Source organism: Silurus aristotelis, assembly GCF_946808225.1.
Source record: "Silurus aristotelis genome assembly, chromosome: 12".
NCBI classification, from domain to species: domain Eukaryota; kingdom Metazoa; phylum Chordata; class Actinopteri; order Siluriformes; family Siluridae; genus Silurus; species Silurus aristotelis.
The window spans coordinates 24,372,023-24,388,475 of NC_139585.1; the positions used below are offsets into that span (position 1 = coordinate 24,372,023).

The 16,453-nt window shown below is 38.2% G+C and overlaps 2 protein-coding genes and 1 long non-coding RNA gene across 8 annotated transcripts in view; 1 reads left to right on the forward strand and 2 right to left on the reverse strand.

Annotated features, from left to right (window-relative positions):
• LOC310734619 (uncharacterized protein MYH16) overlaps positions 1 to 9,515 on the forward strand; it is a 150,945-nt gene extending 141,430 nt beyond the window's left edge. For 2 of the 5 annotated variants that reach the window (XM_083556910.1, XM_083556909.1), the window contains exons 16-24: positions 921 to 1,024; positions 1,442 to 1,634; positions 3,949 to 4,152; positions 5,437 to 5,562; positions 6,135 to 6,305; positions 6,447 to 6,647; positions 7,462 to 7,608; positions 7,708 to 8,433; positions 8,644 to 9,515. In XM_083556910.1, coding sequence (XP_083413036.1) covers positions 921 to 1,024; positions 1,442 to 1,634; positions 3,949 to 4,152; positions 5,437 to 5,562; positions 6,135 to 6,305; positions 6,447 to 6,647; positions 7,462 to 7,608; positions 7,708 to 7,860 — 1,299 coding nt within the window. In that variant the 3' untranslated portion in view covers positions 7,861 to 8,433; positions 8,644 to 9,515. Of the gene's footprint in view, positions 1 to 920; positions 1,025 to 1,441; positions 1,635 to 3,948; positions 4,153 to 5,436; positions 5,563 to 6,134; positions 6,306 to 6,446; positions 6,648 to 7,461; positions 7,609 to 7,707 lie in introns of all 5 variants that reach the window. The other 3 variants (XM_083556908.1, XM_083556907.1, XM_083556911.1) reach the window with 2 other exon arrangements.
• A 40-nt stretch (positions 9,516 to 9,555) lies between these two features.
• The window catches only part of gas7b (growth arrest-specific 7b), a 56,943-nt gene continuing 50,045 nt past the window's right edge, over positions 9,556 to 16,453 (reverse strand). For both annotated transcript variants that reach the window (XM_083556979.1, XM_083556980.1), the window contains exons 12-14: positions 16,011 to 16,090; positions 15,824 to 15,922; positions 9,556 to 13,893 (exon numbers count right to left, since the gene is read on the reverse strand). In XM_083556979.1, coding sequence (XP_083413105.1) covers positions 13,780 to 13,893; positions 15,824 to 15,922; positions 16,011 to 16,090 — 293 coding nt within the window. In that variant the 3' untranslated portion in view covers positions 9,556 to 13,779. The remainder of the gene's footprint in view (positions 13,894 to 15,823; positions 15,923 to 16,010; positions 16,091 to 16,453) is intronic.
• LOC310734846 lies at positions 14,917 to 15,396 on the reverse strand. Its single transcript, XR_014536161.1, has 2 exons — positions 15,320 to 15,396; positions 14,917 to 15,042 (listed from the first exon to the last, which is right to left on the reverse strand). It is a non-coding gene; the product is annotated as an uncharacterized lncRNA (long non-coding RNA).

Consider the following 16,453-nt stretch of genomic DNA (forward strand, 5'->3'; position numbering starts at 1 on the left):
AAGTGGTGAAATATCTTAACATTTGTGGGAATTCGCAGCGGGACCCGGTGTTCAGGAAAGTTAGGAATGACATTTTGAACTATGTGTTTGGTCAAATATTGTGCAATATTACGTTTACAAAGTGGCATAATGTCTAGATGAATTCAATAAGGTACTACAGCACCATCGAGTGCTGAAGTCAACACGACTCGTGTACCGTTCACACTGCGAAAGCGTCGTGAACGCCAAATTCGACTGCTCTACTCTATTAGCTCCTTTAGTTATCCATTTTAACCGGAAGTGATTTAGAGTGCAAGAAAAAAAAAAACGTTTACGCATTTATCTGCGAAAGAGTGTGCATTGAATATAAAAAGTCATGTTGGCAGCGGTGGGATTCGAACCCACGCCCCCGCAGAGACTGGAGCCTTAATCCAGCGCCTTAGACCGTTTGGCCACGCTACCGAATATGCAGCAGCTATTAAACCCGTGGGTACTGTAAACTTTCCATAGTCGCCTATCAAAATTTTATTTTGGACTGGAATATCAGTTTAGTCCAAAAAAAATATTTACTAATAGAGGCGAGGTGGAGCTGGAGGTTGCACTGCTGAAGATATTGAGGTTTTCATTGGGAGTGACGACGATGGACAGGATGTAGGACGTTTTGAAGACTAGGTGAGGGAGGTTCGATTGAGATGGTTTGAAGACGTGCAGTGAAGGGACATGGGTTATATACGAATGCTGAGGATCTTGGTTTAAATGAAAAAATGTCATCATGCAGTCGAATACACACCCCCAAAGAGACTGGAGCCTTGATCCAGCACCTTAAACTGCTCAGCCACACTACTTGTTAAGCAGGCTTATGCTCCAGTAGCTGGAGTAGAACCAGAGTGAGTGTAATGTGAGTATGGGAACACACTCTAACCCTAGATTTCACTTTTCAGGCTGAGGAGACTAAAGTACTTCGTTTGCAGCTGGAGGTTTCTCAAGCCAAAGCAGACATTGAGCGCAGACTTCAGGAGAAGGAAGAAGAGATGGAGGCTGTAAGGTGAACATTTTTTATTTTTAATAAAACAACACGAGAGCTTATTCCAGACAAAAAAAATTATCATGTGTGTCCACTATGATCTTGACATTTATTTATTTAATGTTTTTACCAAACTATTATATCAGATATGTAATTTTCTTACTTAGAAATAGTGATGAATGAAAGAGTGAACCATACAAAACTCCTAAGAGGCCATGCATTATATATTTTTCTTTCTTGTTTGCTTACGATCACGACGTAATTTTCTCGACATTAAAGTTGTTTTCTCATTAGCACAATGAAATTTTCTCATGATCTTGACATAAACATAGACTTCTTTTGTTCAGAACTTAATAAATTTAGAAAACAACTTAGACAATTATGCATGGCCTCTGAGGAATTGCAGAACAAACCCAAGGTGTGAACAATATATTTCAGGAAAATCCATCAGAGGGCACTAGAGTCTCTCCAGGCCAGTTTGGATGTGGAAGTGAAGGGACGAACAGAGGGGGCCCGTCTCAAAAAGAAGATGGAGAGCGAAATAAATGAGCTGGAGCTACAGGTGGACCTGCTCAACAAGAACAACGCAGAGCTGATGAAGACTGTCAAAAAACTGCAACAACAGATCAAGGTTCAACACGTGCAGTGTTTTTTTCCCCTCTGCATTTCTCTGCAGCTTCACAATGTGTCCGTTTCCTTCTTATTATCACTTTATTATGAACCATATATTTGTACTTTTTACAATGGTACACTTATATGGACAAAAGTATCGAGACACCTGCCATTTCTAGCCATATGTGACCCTTTTTCAAACTGTTACCAATTTTTTTTACTTTACTAACGTTCTTGTGGCTTAATGAGCAAAAATCTCCACAAGCACAAAATCTAGTGGAGCATCTTTCCAGAAGAGTGGAACAAATGAACTAAATGTGGAATGGGATGTTCAAAAAACATACCATGTCATGGTGAGGTGTCCAAAAACTTTTGTCCATGTAGTGTATATTATATGCATGGCTAAGCTAATTATCTCTTACACTCACCCTGCCTTATAAACTCCAGCTGTTGTTTCACATACACTTAACCCTCTTACTCGCATTGATGATGATAATTGCCAGATCGCTGTGCCCTGTTCAAATCCACACAATTAGCAGAAACTAGCATTTGGCGGCATCCAATTATACATATTATATGATGTAAATATTCATTTTTTCATCTTAGGAACATTGCAAGACCCTTTGTTATCTTTTTCGGTTGTCGAAAAATCGATCAATTCCTTTTTCACGCATTGATTACTGTAATGCTTTGTTTGTTGGGGTTTTGAAATCTACATTAAATAAATTACAGGTTGTCCAAAATTCAGCTCCTAGGATTCTGACTAAGACCAGGTCTGGTGAACATATTTCTCCAGGTTTAAAGTCATTGCATGGCTTCCTGTCAGTTTCCGGATGGATTTTTAAACTCTAATGCTGACCTAATAAACCCTACATGGTACAGCACCTCATTATTTGCGGCAACTTTTAACTGTCAACACTCCGAGACGAGATCTCCGTTCCTCCGATTATGGTATTTTAGTTGTTTCCTCTACCCATTTTACACTCTATGGACGATTGGGCTTATTCCTCACATGCACCAAAGCTGTGAAATTCTCTCCCCACTGAGATTAGACAGGCAGAGTCTTTTACTGTTTTTAAGTCTACTCTTAAAGCTCACTTTTCAGAATAGCTTTTATGTGATCTCATATTTTTGTAATGTATTCTATATATATATATATATATATATATATATATATATATATATATATATATATATATATATATATATATATATATATATATATGTATTCTATATAAATATATATATATATATATATATATATATATATATATATATATATATATATATATATATATATATATATATTTTTTTTTTTTTTTTTTTTTCCTTATGCATGGACAGCACTTTTAGATGCTACTTTTCAAGGCGTGCTATAATATAGATTATTGTAGTACTATTAATTTAGTTATTACATATATAAATAAAATGTCACTTAACTCACCCAAAATCGAAATTAGTTGGAGCTTACATTTGCATAAAAAAGTGTAGGAAATTGGAATAGGAGGAAGTGATCTTTTTCAAATTAAAACTCCCTGCAGACTGTAAAAGTAGACAAAATGGAAATAAAATGTAAAAAAAAAAAAAGTTTTTACTCTTTCTGTGCAGCCTGGTACCAAATGGTTGGGGACCACTAGTCTATACTGATGATACCACCTCTAGGGGGCCCCAGAGGTACAAAAATAGAAGAGAAGAGAAGAGAAGAGAATAGAAGATTAGCCTTTATTTGACACATATACAGATCCCAGCTGGGGTCAGAGCACAGGGTCAGCCATGATACAGCACCCCATAACTAGCCCAGAGAGTTAAAGGCCTTGCTCAAGGGACCAAGAGTGGCAGCTTGGTGCTACCGGGCTTAAACCCCCACCTTCCGATCAGTAACTAGGAGCCTTAACCACTGAGCTCCCACTCCTCCTTAATTAAGACTGCTATTGAAATGTTTTTTATAAAGCATTTCATTAGCCTATATAATCACATTTGGAAAAGGTTTCTTTAAACATTCTAGACTGAAAAGTAAAGCACAGTAAGGATTCCACACTCTCGGGCTATTCAGATGGACAATCCAAAAGCTCAGTAGTTAAGGCCCACCATCAGGACCACCAAACTGCCCCTGTAGCAGTTTCTTGTTTTATAATATAACAATCCAATTCAGCAATTAGCACTTCCACTAGCAATTCCACCATTTGCTATACCTCTGAGAACCTATATTTTAGATGTACCTGAAACATAAGCATGGCCACTGAGTAAAGATAGTAAACTGTACGTACTGAAAAAAATGATTGTAACTGAACAGTGCAATGACATGATTTGACACACTGTATGGTCTCCTTCAGGACCTGCAGGTGCAGCTGGAAGAGGAAGCCCGAGTGCAGGAGGAACTGAGAGAGGAACATGCTCTCCTGGAGCGACGCTGCACTCTGCTGGTCACAGAGGGCGAGGAGAGCCGCAGCGGGCTCGAAGCGGCAGAGAGAGCTCGCAAAACCCTGGAGACTGAGTTTCAAGAGGCTTTAGAGAAATACAATGACATCAACAACCAGGTGCTAAACCTAAAGCAAAAACAATGTTTAAACTTGATAGTTGCTCTGGACAAAAGTTTGTGGAAACCTGATAACTAGATTCTATGTTGTATTGAAAATCCAATTCAACACTGAGTCCCCATTTGCAGCTATTATAGTCTCCTCGTGGGAAGATGATCCACCAGATTGTGGCATGTGTTTGGAGAAGTTCTGCTTATTCATCCACAAGGGTGTTAGTAAGTCAGGTACTGATGTAGGGGAGGTGAGGAGATGTGGGGTGCAGTCAGCATTCCAATTCCTTTTAAAAGTGTTTAGGAAGGTTGAGGTCAGAGCTGTATAGCAGGAGATATTCCACTATAAACCATGTAAACCATATCTTCATGGAGCTGGCTTTGTGCACTGGAACATTGCCATGCTGAATACAGGTCTGCGTCTCCTTGTTCAATTGAAGTGAACTTTTTTATCCTACCACATCCAAAGACATCCTGTACAATTGTGAACCCCTAAATTTGTGGTCACATTCTGGGGTAAAACATCGCTGGAGAGAAGGGGAATGAAAGTCAGTAGGAGTAAGACAGAGTACATGTGTGTGAATGAGAGGGAGGGCAGTGGAGTGGTGCAGTTGCAGGGAGAAGAGGTGGAGAAGGTGGAGGAATTCAGGTACCTGGGGTCAACAGTGCAAAGTAATGGAGAGAGTTGAAAGATTTATGATGTTGAAAGATATATGACCAAACTTTTGATGTCACCCATATGAGGATGGGTTCCCCTTTGAGTCTGGTTCCTCTCAAGGTTTCTTCCTCATATCATCTAAGGGAGTTTTTCCTTGCCACTGTCGCCACGGCTTGCTCATCAGGGATAAACGCACACCATTCACCTTCACTGTTGTTTTCTGTAAAGCTGCTTTGAGACAATGTCTGTTGTGAAAAGCGCTATACAAATAAACTTGACTTGACTTGACTTGAGAGAGTGCAGGGTGGAGTGGGTGGAGAAGAGTGGCAGGAGTGATTTGTGATAGTAGGGTATCTGCAAAAGTGAAAGGGAAAGTTTATAGGACTGTGGTGAGACCTGCGATGTTGTATGGTTTAGAGACAGTGGCATTGAGTAAAAGGACAGGGTGGTATGGAGACGGATGATCCGCTGTGGCGACCCCTAATGGGAGCAGCCGAAAGAAGAAGAAGAAGATTCTGGGGTAAAACATATGACTTGAAAAGTCAGGTGTCCCAATGCTTTTGTATAGTCCTTATTTATTTATTCTTGTTATTAAGGACATAGTGTAACTGTTTCCTTTCTGATCGCTCAATGCAGTTACAGTCAGCCTGCAGCGGGAAGCGGAAACTAGAGGTGGATCTTCAGCAGGTCACCCAGGAGCACGAGGAGCTGCAGAATGAACTGAGAGGAGGAAATGATAAGCTCAAGAAAGCTGTATGTGAGGTATGATGCTGTATTTGCATTGTCTGTTTATGTTTTGGTGATTGAGGGTGTAAAAGCTTTGGATGAAATCTGTGGATGTTGCCTGCTGTGTTCAGTACAGTGCTGGCAGAGGGAAACAAAATCCTATTACTTACACGATTTGTTGTGAATTTTAGTCTATTCAAGCTTAAAAAAACAGTCATGACACAAGGACACACTGAGAAATTTAGTTTGAAATTTGGTTTGAACAGAAGCTGTGCAATATCTTTATATAAAATGTATAGGTGTGTTATAGACATTCATTTTGATATTAATCTATATGGTGTATCTAATCAAATTGAATTGACAACAAGAACCAACATGGCTTGAACTTGTCGTGAAGACCTTTTTTTTAGCTTGTTTCATGTATTTTTATCAAATTGTTTATAACGCTAGTAATTAACATTTTCATTACAAATAAGTAAGAATTGTATGATTATAAAACCAAGAGAGATGGCTTATCGATAGAATCCCCATTGCTATGTAGTTATCAGTGCTAAAAGTTCCAGAAGAACATCTCAAACTCCACCATGATGCCTTTTTTTTCTGTGCAGGCTGCACGAGTGGCTGAGGAGCTGCGGGTGGAGCAGGAGCACAGCATGCATATGGAGCGTGTGAAGAAGGGCTTGGAGGCTCAACTCAAAGACATGACGGTCAGGCTGGATGAGGCCGAGCAGCTGGCCATGAAAGGAGGAAAAAAGATTATTCAGAAGCTGGAAAGCAGAGTAAGTGCTAGAAATTCACAGGATTATTCATATCAACTTTACTGGAGTACAAAAAGGGCACACAATAATTTTTTATCATAACTCAGCAACTACTTCTGTGCAAACATTTGGGCACTTTCTGCAATCGTGTTCATTCTGCAGGTGAAGGAGTTGGAGCTGGAATTGGAAACCGAGCAGAAGAAACACACCGAGACTGTGAAGATGCTGCGGAAGAACGAGCGGCGACTCAAGGAGCTCCTCTTCCAGTCTGAAGAGGATCAGAAGAACCAGCAGAGAATGCAGGAGCTGCTGGAACGGCTGCAGATTAAAATGAAAACCTATAAGAGACAAGTCGAGGAGGCGGTATGAAGAAAATCATTCTTAAACAAACGAATGAAAACGAAAATGAGAGTCAGGAAGTGTATGATCTTTTTTGATCGGTATGCATACAGTGTTTACTTCATTCTAACTCCAGAGGAGTATATTTATTGAGAAGTTATACAGCAGTGTAGGTGTAAGCATTAATTCAATTCACAGAAAGGACTCGAAGGAAGCAGTTTTATATAGATACAGTATCTCACAAAAGTGAGTACACCCCTCACATGTCAGCAACCATTTTAGTAGATCTTCTCGAAGGACAAAACTATTACTAGAAATACTTGTATACATATTTTAGAATAGTCAATGTGCAGCTTGTATAGACGTACAGATTTACTGTCCTCTGAACTGTTTATCTTTTAAAAAGAAGATATCTACTTTTTTTATATTAGTAGGGACGTAGTAATCAAATGATTTGGACCAAAGAGCCAGTTTAAAAGGCAATGGAAAGAAATAAAATTAAGGCAACAATAAAAAAGGCAGATCGCTACTAGTGGTCAAAAATGGAATTACATGTAAACTGTTTAGTGTGAAATGAATAGTCTTAAATGCATTATTATTGGTGTAAATATCTACTTTGTCCTGTGGAGAAAAACAAATCGGGTACATTATCAGCGCTATGAAGTATCGACTGAAACTCAACATCGATCCTGTAAGGACATTCTCTTCCTCTCATTTTATATTCCGATTTAGTCACCAGAAGCTGTGATGAATGAGGATCTGAGTATGTTTGTATCCGCATACGCTAAAGATTCCAGCTGAAATACTCAGCACTCAGTCGATTCATGTGTGCTTGCAGGAGGAGCAGGCTAACGTCAACCTGACCAAGTACAGAAAGACCGTACACGAGCTAGACGACGCAGAGGAGCGAGCTGACATAGCCGAATCTGCTCTCACCAAGATCAGGACCAAGAATAGAGGCAGCTTTGGGAAGGGCTACTCATCAGTACGTCTAACCATGGCAGTATTTTTGCTTACACTAACAAAATACATATATTTAATCTGTTTATACTTAAAGCACATCCTGTCGTTTAATTCGTTGCAGGGTTACAGCACGCCATACGCAGGGGTCGTGAGATCACCCAGCTCTGTTGGCTCAGAGGGCCGTGGCGAGAAAATCCACACCGATGATGATGAATCAGTCAGTTCTCTCATCCCCACTTATCTCAATTCCCTAAAAAAACTGATGATTGACTAAACAAACCTTTTTAACATATGCTGGTAACAACTTTATATTCTCAGTATTATATATTTTTTATTTTCTCGAGAATTGCACAATGAAAAAAGTGGTTGCTTTTGTTCCATACTTTAGCACCCTGGAGCCAAAACACACTATATGGACAAAAGTATTGGGCCACCTGACTTTTTCAGCCATGTGTGGTTCTTCCCCACACTGTTACCACAAAGATAGGGCCACATTACTGTATACAATGTCTTTGGTTGCTGTAGTATGAAAAATTCCTTTGACTTGAACTAGGAGACCCAAACCTGTTCCAGCATGACAATGCCTCTGTGCACAAATCCAGCTCCATGAAGATTGGATATGGTGGAAGATCTTGAGTGGCCTTCTATAGAGCTCTGACCTCAACCCTATTGAACACAAATCTCCACAAGCACACTCCAAAATCTGAAACATCTTCCAGGAAGGGTGGAAGCTATAAAGAGTCGAGGTTATTACAGGGTTTCCGCTAAATCTTAAAAGTAAAAAAATAAGTCTAAAAATTAAAATTCCCCAGGTCTTAAATCATTTTGAACAGGTCTTAATGTCCATGTAACGCTTCCTCTAACGATCACTGAAATGCTCCTGCAGTCTCTGTGGTGTAGTACTTATTTCTGTCGCTAGTTCAAATATAAGTTCCTATACATATATAAAATACGACCACAAATGAGACCAACATGCAACAACCAATCAACTTTCTGCTATTGAACCACAGACGATAACATATTTTTATTTTTCAGCTATGTGGAAGTGCAAGTTTAGCGATACTTTAGGGCTCGATTAATGTCGGTTTGCTAACAATGTTCGCGGGTGTTTGTTTTTGATGATATGATATAGATCTCAAATTTCATTCTTAATGGTCTTAAAAATGTTTTAAAAAAGTCTAAAATCTGATTGGTGAAACCCTGTATTATAATACCAAATGGGGACCAAATGTGGAATGTAAAAAAAAAAAAAAAAAAAAAAAAAATGAACAAATCTAATGGTCAGGTTTCCGCAAACTTTGGTCTATATAGATACACCAACGTGAGGCTTAAATAAAACAAACGCCACCTTTACTGCCTGAGTCATACAGGAATTATTTGGCCAGCTGTGTGTCGTCGCACTATTAGTTCATACGCAGAATAGCTAAACGTTTTGATTTCATTTAGCATCAGTTGTTGAGTGCAAAAAAACAAAAAGAAAATGGGACACCATGAATCTACAGTATCAGAATAAAACTACTGGAGACAAAGCCAAAGCAGCAACAATGCACTGTCCAATTTACCAACTATTTTTCTTGTTGCGAAAAATGCCAGTAATATTCCTTTAAAGCTACTACAAATAAAAGGAATAATCAAGAATACATGTTTTTTAGTTTCATTTAGTCTTTTTTAGTTCATTTTTTTTTTATTTTTCAATGTATGTTCTTTAAAGCTTTATAAAGCAATTGAGTATTTAAAGACATATCACCTATACCAGCAAAAAATTCATGTTTTTCTCTGTGAGTTTACCAGTATACGAGTTAATAAACAATCAGGAAAAATACAGATTTGTATTTTTTCCCCCGTGAAATGTATCAGTGTATCGATTGTTTTGTATTTTAACCCCTTATAAATGAAACACTTTCTTTTCACAATAAAAAATAAATAAAACATATATAGTGATGCATTTTTTTGGATGACTTTGGAGACATTTTTAAACATGAACTTTATTTCACATATTAAACCAAATAATAAAAGAGAAAAAAAAAAATCAATTGGTTATTTTCATTTTTCATTTACAGTCTCTTACAGACATTTCGAAGTAAACACGTAAACAAAAGTGTACATCAGCAGTCGCAGAATTCATCCTCAAGCTGATAGAAACTGAGAAAATACAATTTGAGATTTCATTTTAACAATAAGCATGAAAACTGTAATTAGTTTCAATAAAATGTTGGTATAACAAACTAGCATAGTGCAAAATCCTTTTTAATATATTACCTGTACCTCTTTTATTTTAACATTTGTTCATACACAGCTGGTGCTTGGAGCCTGTTTTCGGGACATTTCGAAAAATCAGAAGCAAGAAAATTGTTTGTGAAGCTGTTTTGAAGAACTGTGTCTTAATACAGATTTTTTTTTTCATTTGCTTTGGAGCGTTTCTCGAATAATCCTTAATATTTGCAAACCAGTAAGTACATTTCTCAAAACAATTTGTACAAACTACACAATACATTGGATACATTTTGCAATACATTTCTTGCAAAAGCCTGAACTTTTCTCACAATCCTCAGTTTATCCCTCAAAAGTAAGTACAGTAAAACCCCATTGTACGAGCAAACGGAGATACGAGCAAACCCGCTCGCAAAATTTGACCCCTTTTTCACGAGCAAATTTCGAAGGCACGAGCAAACCCACGCTGCCGGTTCCCCGTTTTCGGCGGAGGGTCGCATCAGTCGCTTAGTTGATGATGTATCACTCGGTCGCTCTCGTTGTTCAGTGCAGCAAAAACTTAACTTTTTTTAGTTTTATATTTTTATTTCACTAGAAATCTTGAAAAATGTCTCCCAAGAAAATCAGTGATAGTGCTGTGAAAACGAAAGTTAATAGAATTACCATGGAAACCGAGGAGGTTATGAGCGTGATGTGCGTCTTACACTCGCAATCAACCACTATCACATGAGTAAGTGTTAAATTATGTTTACATTACGGGAGTTTGTTTTGTGCGGTGTATTTGTTTGTTAAAAGAGGCTACTAATACTTTTTAAGTGCAGAAATAAGCGATCGAATGAGATCTCGGAACGGATTAAATCACTTTTAGATTCATTCTAATGGGGAAAATCAGTTCGAACGTACGAGCAAATGGACCTACGAGCAATTTTCAAAGAGTTCTTGATATAAACTACGGTTTGGATCACAGTGACTGAAAACGCACAAAATTTGATTTCCTTCTGTTTGGCATCTATGAATTTCAGCAGCACAAATTCATTTAGTTGATTGCATGTTTGTTTTATATTGAATGCAAAAGACCGAACAGAATTCATACTTTTACTGTACTCTACAAGTATTAGTTTTTTTCCTAGTTGTTCATCCATTTTCAGAATTTCTAATTCTATGTTTTGCTCTGTCTGTATTCACTCTCCAATTGAAGGTTCACAAGATTCACCTTTGACCTGTTTTAGAGAACTGGTTGATCATTGGTTGATCTGATGGCGTTCACTCGCTTTCATTAGTGACATTCAAGATTCATCTGCACAATTCATCAATTCAAGAAGCATTTACACAAAAAAAAAGTTTAATAGATTTTAAATTGACATTTTCTGACAACTGGTTTAACCATTTTGCATACAATGAACTGATGGCGAGATGTTTTGGGGGTTGAGACCATGCAGGTGAAACCAGTATAATTTATTTTGATCGACATGACAAACATGGAAACAGCAGACAATTGTACATAATCGATTAAATGAATGTACCAAAGTATTCGCAATTTGATCAAAGCAACAAGAAATGTTCTTATGATGAGCAAAAATGACTAAATGATGTGGAGGTTGAACAAGTAGTTTTGAGAATTAAATTTTTGATCTAAAAAATGCTCCGAAGCAACTGAGAAAAACTGTAATATTTATTAAGGGCAATAATATGGTGGCAGCGGTAGCTCTGAGGTTATGAGGTCAAATCCCTGGACTGCAAAAGAGCCAGTTTGGCTTTTGTTTGTAACTATGTCATATGCCAAGCCAAAACATTAGCTGTATTATAGTAAAATACATATTATTATAGTATTTACAGCTGTCAGCTCTCAAGCTCTCAATGAGAAAAAGTATTGGGACACCTGACTTTCTCAGTCTTACACACACTTGTGTAGGACGTCTTTGGATGTGGTACAATGAATATTACCCTCAGTTAAACTAGGAGACTCAAACCTGTTCCAGTAGGATATGGTGAAAGATCTTGAATGGTCTGCTATGGAGCTACTGAACCCAAATAAGGCCTGCTAGCCACACCTAGATTAGGACCTGACTTTACTACTACCCTCGTGGATAAAAGAGCAAAAATCTTCACAACCACATTCTGAAATATAATAGAACATCTTGCCAGAAGAGTGAAACGTTTTATAACTGCCAATGGGGCAAAATGTGTAATTTGATTTCCGAAACGTACATACTAATCTTATGGTCAGGTGTCCACATACATTTGTAATGATAGTATAAGTTGGGATATGTAATTCGAGTGTCAAACTGTACCTGCTGCATGGTTACTAGATAAAAAAAAAATTACAACAATATGAAGAAAAAATACGAAAAGTATTTTATAATTGAGAGGATCCAAGAGCTGCTGTGAGGATATGAAAGAGGATATGAAAGAGGATATGAAAGAGATTAAAGGTTGTTAAGAAGCCAAACATAAAAAAACGGTTATTACAATATATTTACATCACATTCATGAACATGGTATCATATCATGCTCATTTCTCTTACTTGAAATAATTAAGCGATATTCGTGAACATTCCCATTACAATAAAATTTCGTTACAATATAAAGTTTGCTATCTCTATTTTGTCTGAAGGGTTTTAAACCTTTGGGTTCGACTGTATGCAAATCTGTAGCAGCTTTACATTTACTGTAGCGGTAACATTTAATCGGGCGGTTCAACTCTCCTGGAGGAGAACACTAATGCCAGCATGTTTTTCAGCCCGATTTTGCATTTACTGAGAAAATAATGTTGTGGTTGTAAGTTGAGATTGGTACATTATATTAATGCTTACTAGTGACTGATTCATTGCCACTACGACCAAAATCATCTGACTGCCGATGTCTGAATTTATGATTATTAAAGTCAGCTATGACACTCTATCACAATCTACAAACTAGACGAAGGCATTTGATGACATAAAACTTTGCGGCAGCTACAAAAAAAAGATAAGGGCAACAAAACCGAAACAGAAAGACAATGCTTTCGCAATGATTGATAGTGTAAGCGGAACATGGAACGGATGTTCGTCGTATTATCAGACATGTAAAACATTAACTTACTGTCTGTACGAGAATTTGTCACGACGTTTCTAATTTTTGTGTACATGTAAAAAGAAATAATCACAGTTATCTGGCTAAAGTTAACTGAGCTCATTTGTATTGAAGTGTATTGAAGTGTATTGACGTGACAGAGAATAAGGGACAGATGACTGTGGCATCTGGGATTTGAACTCTTAAATTGCATAAGAGTGGAGGAACTGCACTGTCACTTCACTATATCTCTTAAATGAGAATTATACATATATGTGTATCAAAAATGAGGGTTACTAGATTGTGATATAATCTTTAAAACTCTTCTGAGGGAGGGAATTAGGCAGATGTTTCAATCCAAACGGACTTGTAGAGAACTTGTAAAGGGTTAAGAGCCTTGCTCAAGGGCCCAGAAGCTGCAGCTGGGTGACTAGGATTTAAAATCATGACCTTCTGAGTATAAAGCCAACATCATAACCATTGAGCTACCACTTTCCTAGCCAGCAGTCCAGTTATTTTGGTAAAATTTAGAATTTGGGAAAATGCAGAGCTATGTGCATCTATGTTTCCTTGTTAAAAAGTGTGTGTGTGTGTGTGTGTGTGTGTGTGTGTGTGTGTGTGTGTGTGTGTGTGTGTGTGTGTGTGTGTGTGTGTGTGTGTGTGTGCATATCTGTGTGTGCGAGAAAGAGAACTATTTATACATGTTTGTACTTGATCAGAGTCCATCACTAGGTCAAAGTTTAGCAGGGTGTCTAGCTTCAATTTCTATATAACACACAGCTCTGGGCAGTAGAGCTCTGTCTTCTCAGAAAGCAGTTTCATTCACATTCCCTTCACTCATTTTCTTCTCCAGTATGATGCTCCTGTTCACGTTCTTGCAAAGAACAATTGGAAAATCCACCTCTTCTATCGGCAACACATTCCCTGCGAGTTAGAGCTCCATGTCCACCGGTCTCACCTCCCCCGTCTTGTGCTCCTTTACCCATATCTCTCTGTCTTTGGCTGGATCGACAACTTGGAGTAGTTTGTCCACCGGCTCCATCGTCTGTACAAGGATACGGAACACGTTCATACAATATTGTGAATTTTATTAAATTTTTTTTAATAAAAACCTGATATTTACTGTGTGACGATTTTGAAATGTGGTTTGATACAGCAGGTCATGTGTGAGGATTCTCACCAGTGTATTATTATTATTACTTTTCGTCTATTTATGTGTGTAGGTTTGTGCTTTTGAGGACTGGTGTAGCTATAAAAAGAGCGACATAGCTGGCGGATTTTGCAACAAGCATATACACCGATCAGGCGTAACTTTATGATCACCTGCCTAATATTGTGTTGGTCCCCTTTTCGCTGCCAAAACAGTTCTGATTCACCGAGCATTAACACCAGTAACTTCTTCAGCAGTTTGAGCTACAGGAGCTCATCCAAACGAACCAGCCTTCACTTCCCACGTGCATCAATGAGCCTTGGCTCACCCCCCCCCCCCCCCATCCGAGGATTCCCCCCCCCCCCAAAAATTATAAAACAATTATCGCACTCCCTATTGTGAAAAATATATGTATGTATACCTAAATAATTGTGCAAGTAGAAAAAAAAAAACCCGCAAAAAAAAAAAAATGCATTTAGAAACAGTTGAGTTCCCCCTCCCCTTCCTCACAGTGGTTTGACCCACTGCCTGCGTTCTCAGTTCATCTCACCTACTCTAAACACACGAGTCAGGTGTGTGTCTGTGGCTCAATTAATGTTCAACTCCATTAACTAGGGTATTTTATTCACTTTAAATAAAGCGATTCTCTTTGGGTCCCCTGGTGGTCTAGTGGTTAAGATGCAGCGCTCTCACCGCTGCGACCCGGGTTCGATTTCCGGTCAGGGAACCATCCCCAGCCACTCTCAGTGCCGGTCCCAAGCACGGATAAATTGGGGAGGGTTGCGTTAGGAAGGGCATCCAGCGTAAAACATATTCCAAATCAAACGTGCGGAGGATCCGCTGTGGCAACCCCTAACGGGAGAAGCCGAAAGAAACTTTTTCTAAATAAAGCGATTCTCTTTAATGTAGTTGATGCAAATAAATTAGTTGCGGCAAAAATGCTGATTACCGATGTAATTCTCCATGAATCTGCTCTATTAGCGATTAAAATATGACTTATCTAGTGAACGTTAGCTTGTTTACAATAGCTTGTAGCATAGTGCACTGACACTAACACTGCAACTAATGTACTAGTGCACTGACACTAACACTGCAACTAATGTACTAGTGCACTGACACTAACACTGCAACTAATGTACTAGTGCACTGACACTAACACTGCAACTAATGTACTAGTGCACTGACACTAACACTGCAACTAATGTACTAGTGCACTGACACTAACACTGCAACTAATGTACTAGTGCACTGACACTAACACTGCAACTAATGTACTAGTGCACTGACACTAACACTGCAACTAATGTACTAGTGCACTGACACTAACACTGCAACTAATGTACTAGTGCACTGACACTAACACACCAAAGCCGTTTCCCATGCAGTGTTTTATTTGGGACGACTTGGTATAATGTTAACACTAACACACAATTAGCATATTGTTTATCTGTGCATTTACTAAATGAGCACTGTGCTACATCCCAACTGGGCCCACTGTATTTTTATAATCAATTTCTATTCCATTCTTAAGTGTCTTAATTAATTTTAAATAAAATTGTAACCCTTTTTTAATTCCTTGTTTTGCTTTGTCATTGAACCTGAGAAAAACTTTGAAAATAACCATAATGACGCAGTTTCCATGCTACAATATGCTCACTGTGGGGACACTGTGTCTTTATAAATACAATTTGACTGTATTATTTGTGTGTCCCTTCAAAAATTAGCTCATGAGAAATTTTATATTTATTGTCCCCCCTACTGTTAAATAAAAATTTACGCTTATGACTCAGGAACTACCTATATATGTTCCCAAATAAAGACTTACGCTTTGGTTGAACATGTCTGTCTCGTGCCGCAGCGTCGTGTACTGGCAGAGGTGTTTTCGAATGACTTCTATCCGCTCCACTTCAAGTCTCTCCAGCTCCTACGGATACCAGAAATGCGTGGACAATGTCATGACGATATTTTATAAGGATTATTTTACTCTTACAAGAGAAGACATGGTGTCTCACCAGACCAGTAGTGACCATCTCCTCGAACCATTTAGACTGAGACTGGTTGTACAGGTCAACACATCGCATCAGATCATCACCTGTGGTGAGAAAACCCAATTATCCATTATCAGCTTTAATGCAGTATGCTAAAACCTTTCAAATACACACTAAAATAATGTTTAATAAACATTTGATGAGGCGATGCTTTATTAAGTAATTTTTTAGGCAAGAATGTGGTTTTTTTTTTGTATGCTACAGTACATTATGTCATGCAAACTGGCAGCCTAACGCAAGAATTCTGTCTTCAGTAAATTAACTTAAACCTCAATACTCACGACACTTACATTCTGATAAAAAAAATATTTCGAAACAGAGTTTGTACCAAAAAAATAAGTCGTCAAGTTTATTTCTATAGCGCTTTTCACAACAGACATTGTCTCAAAGCAGCTTTACAGAATTTA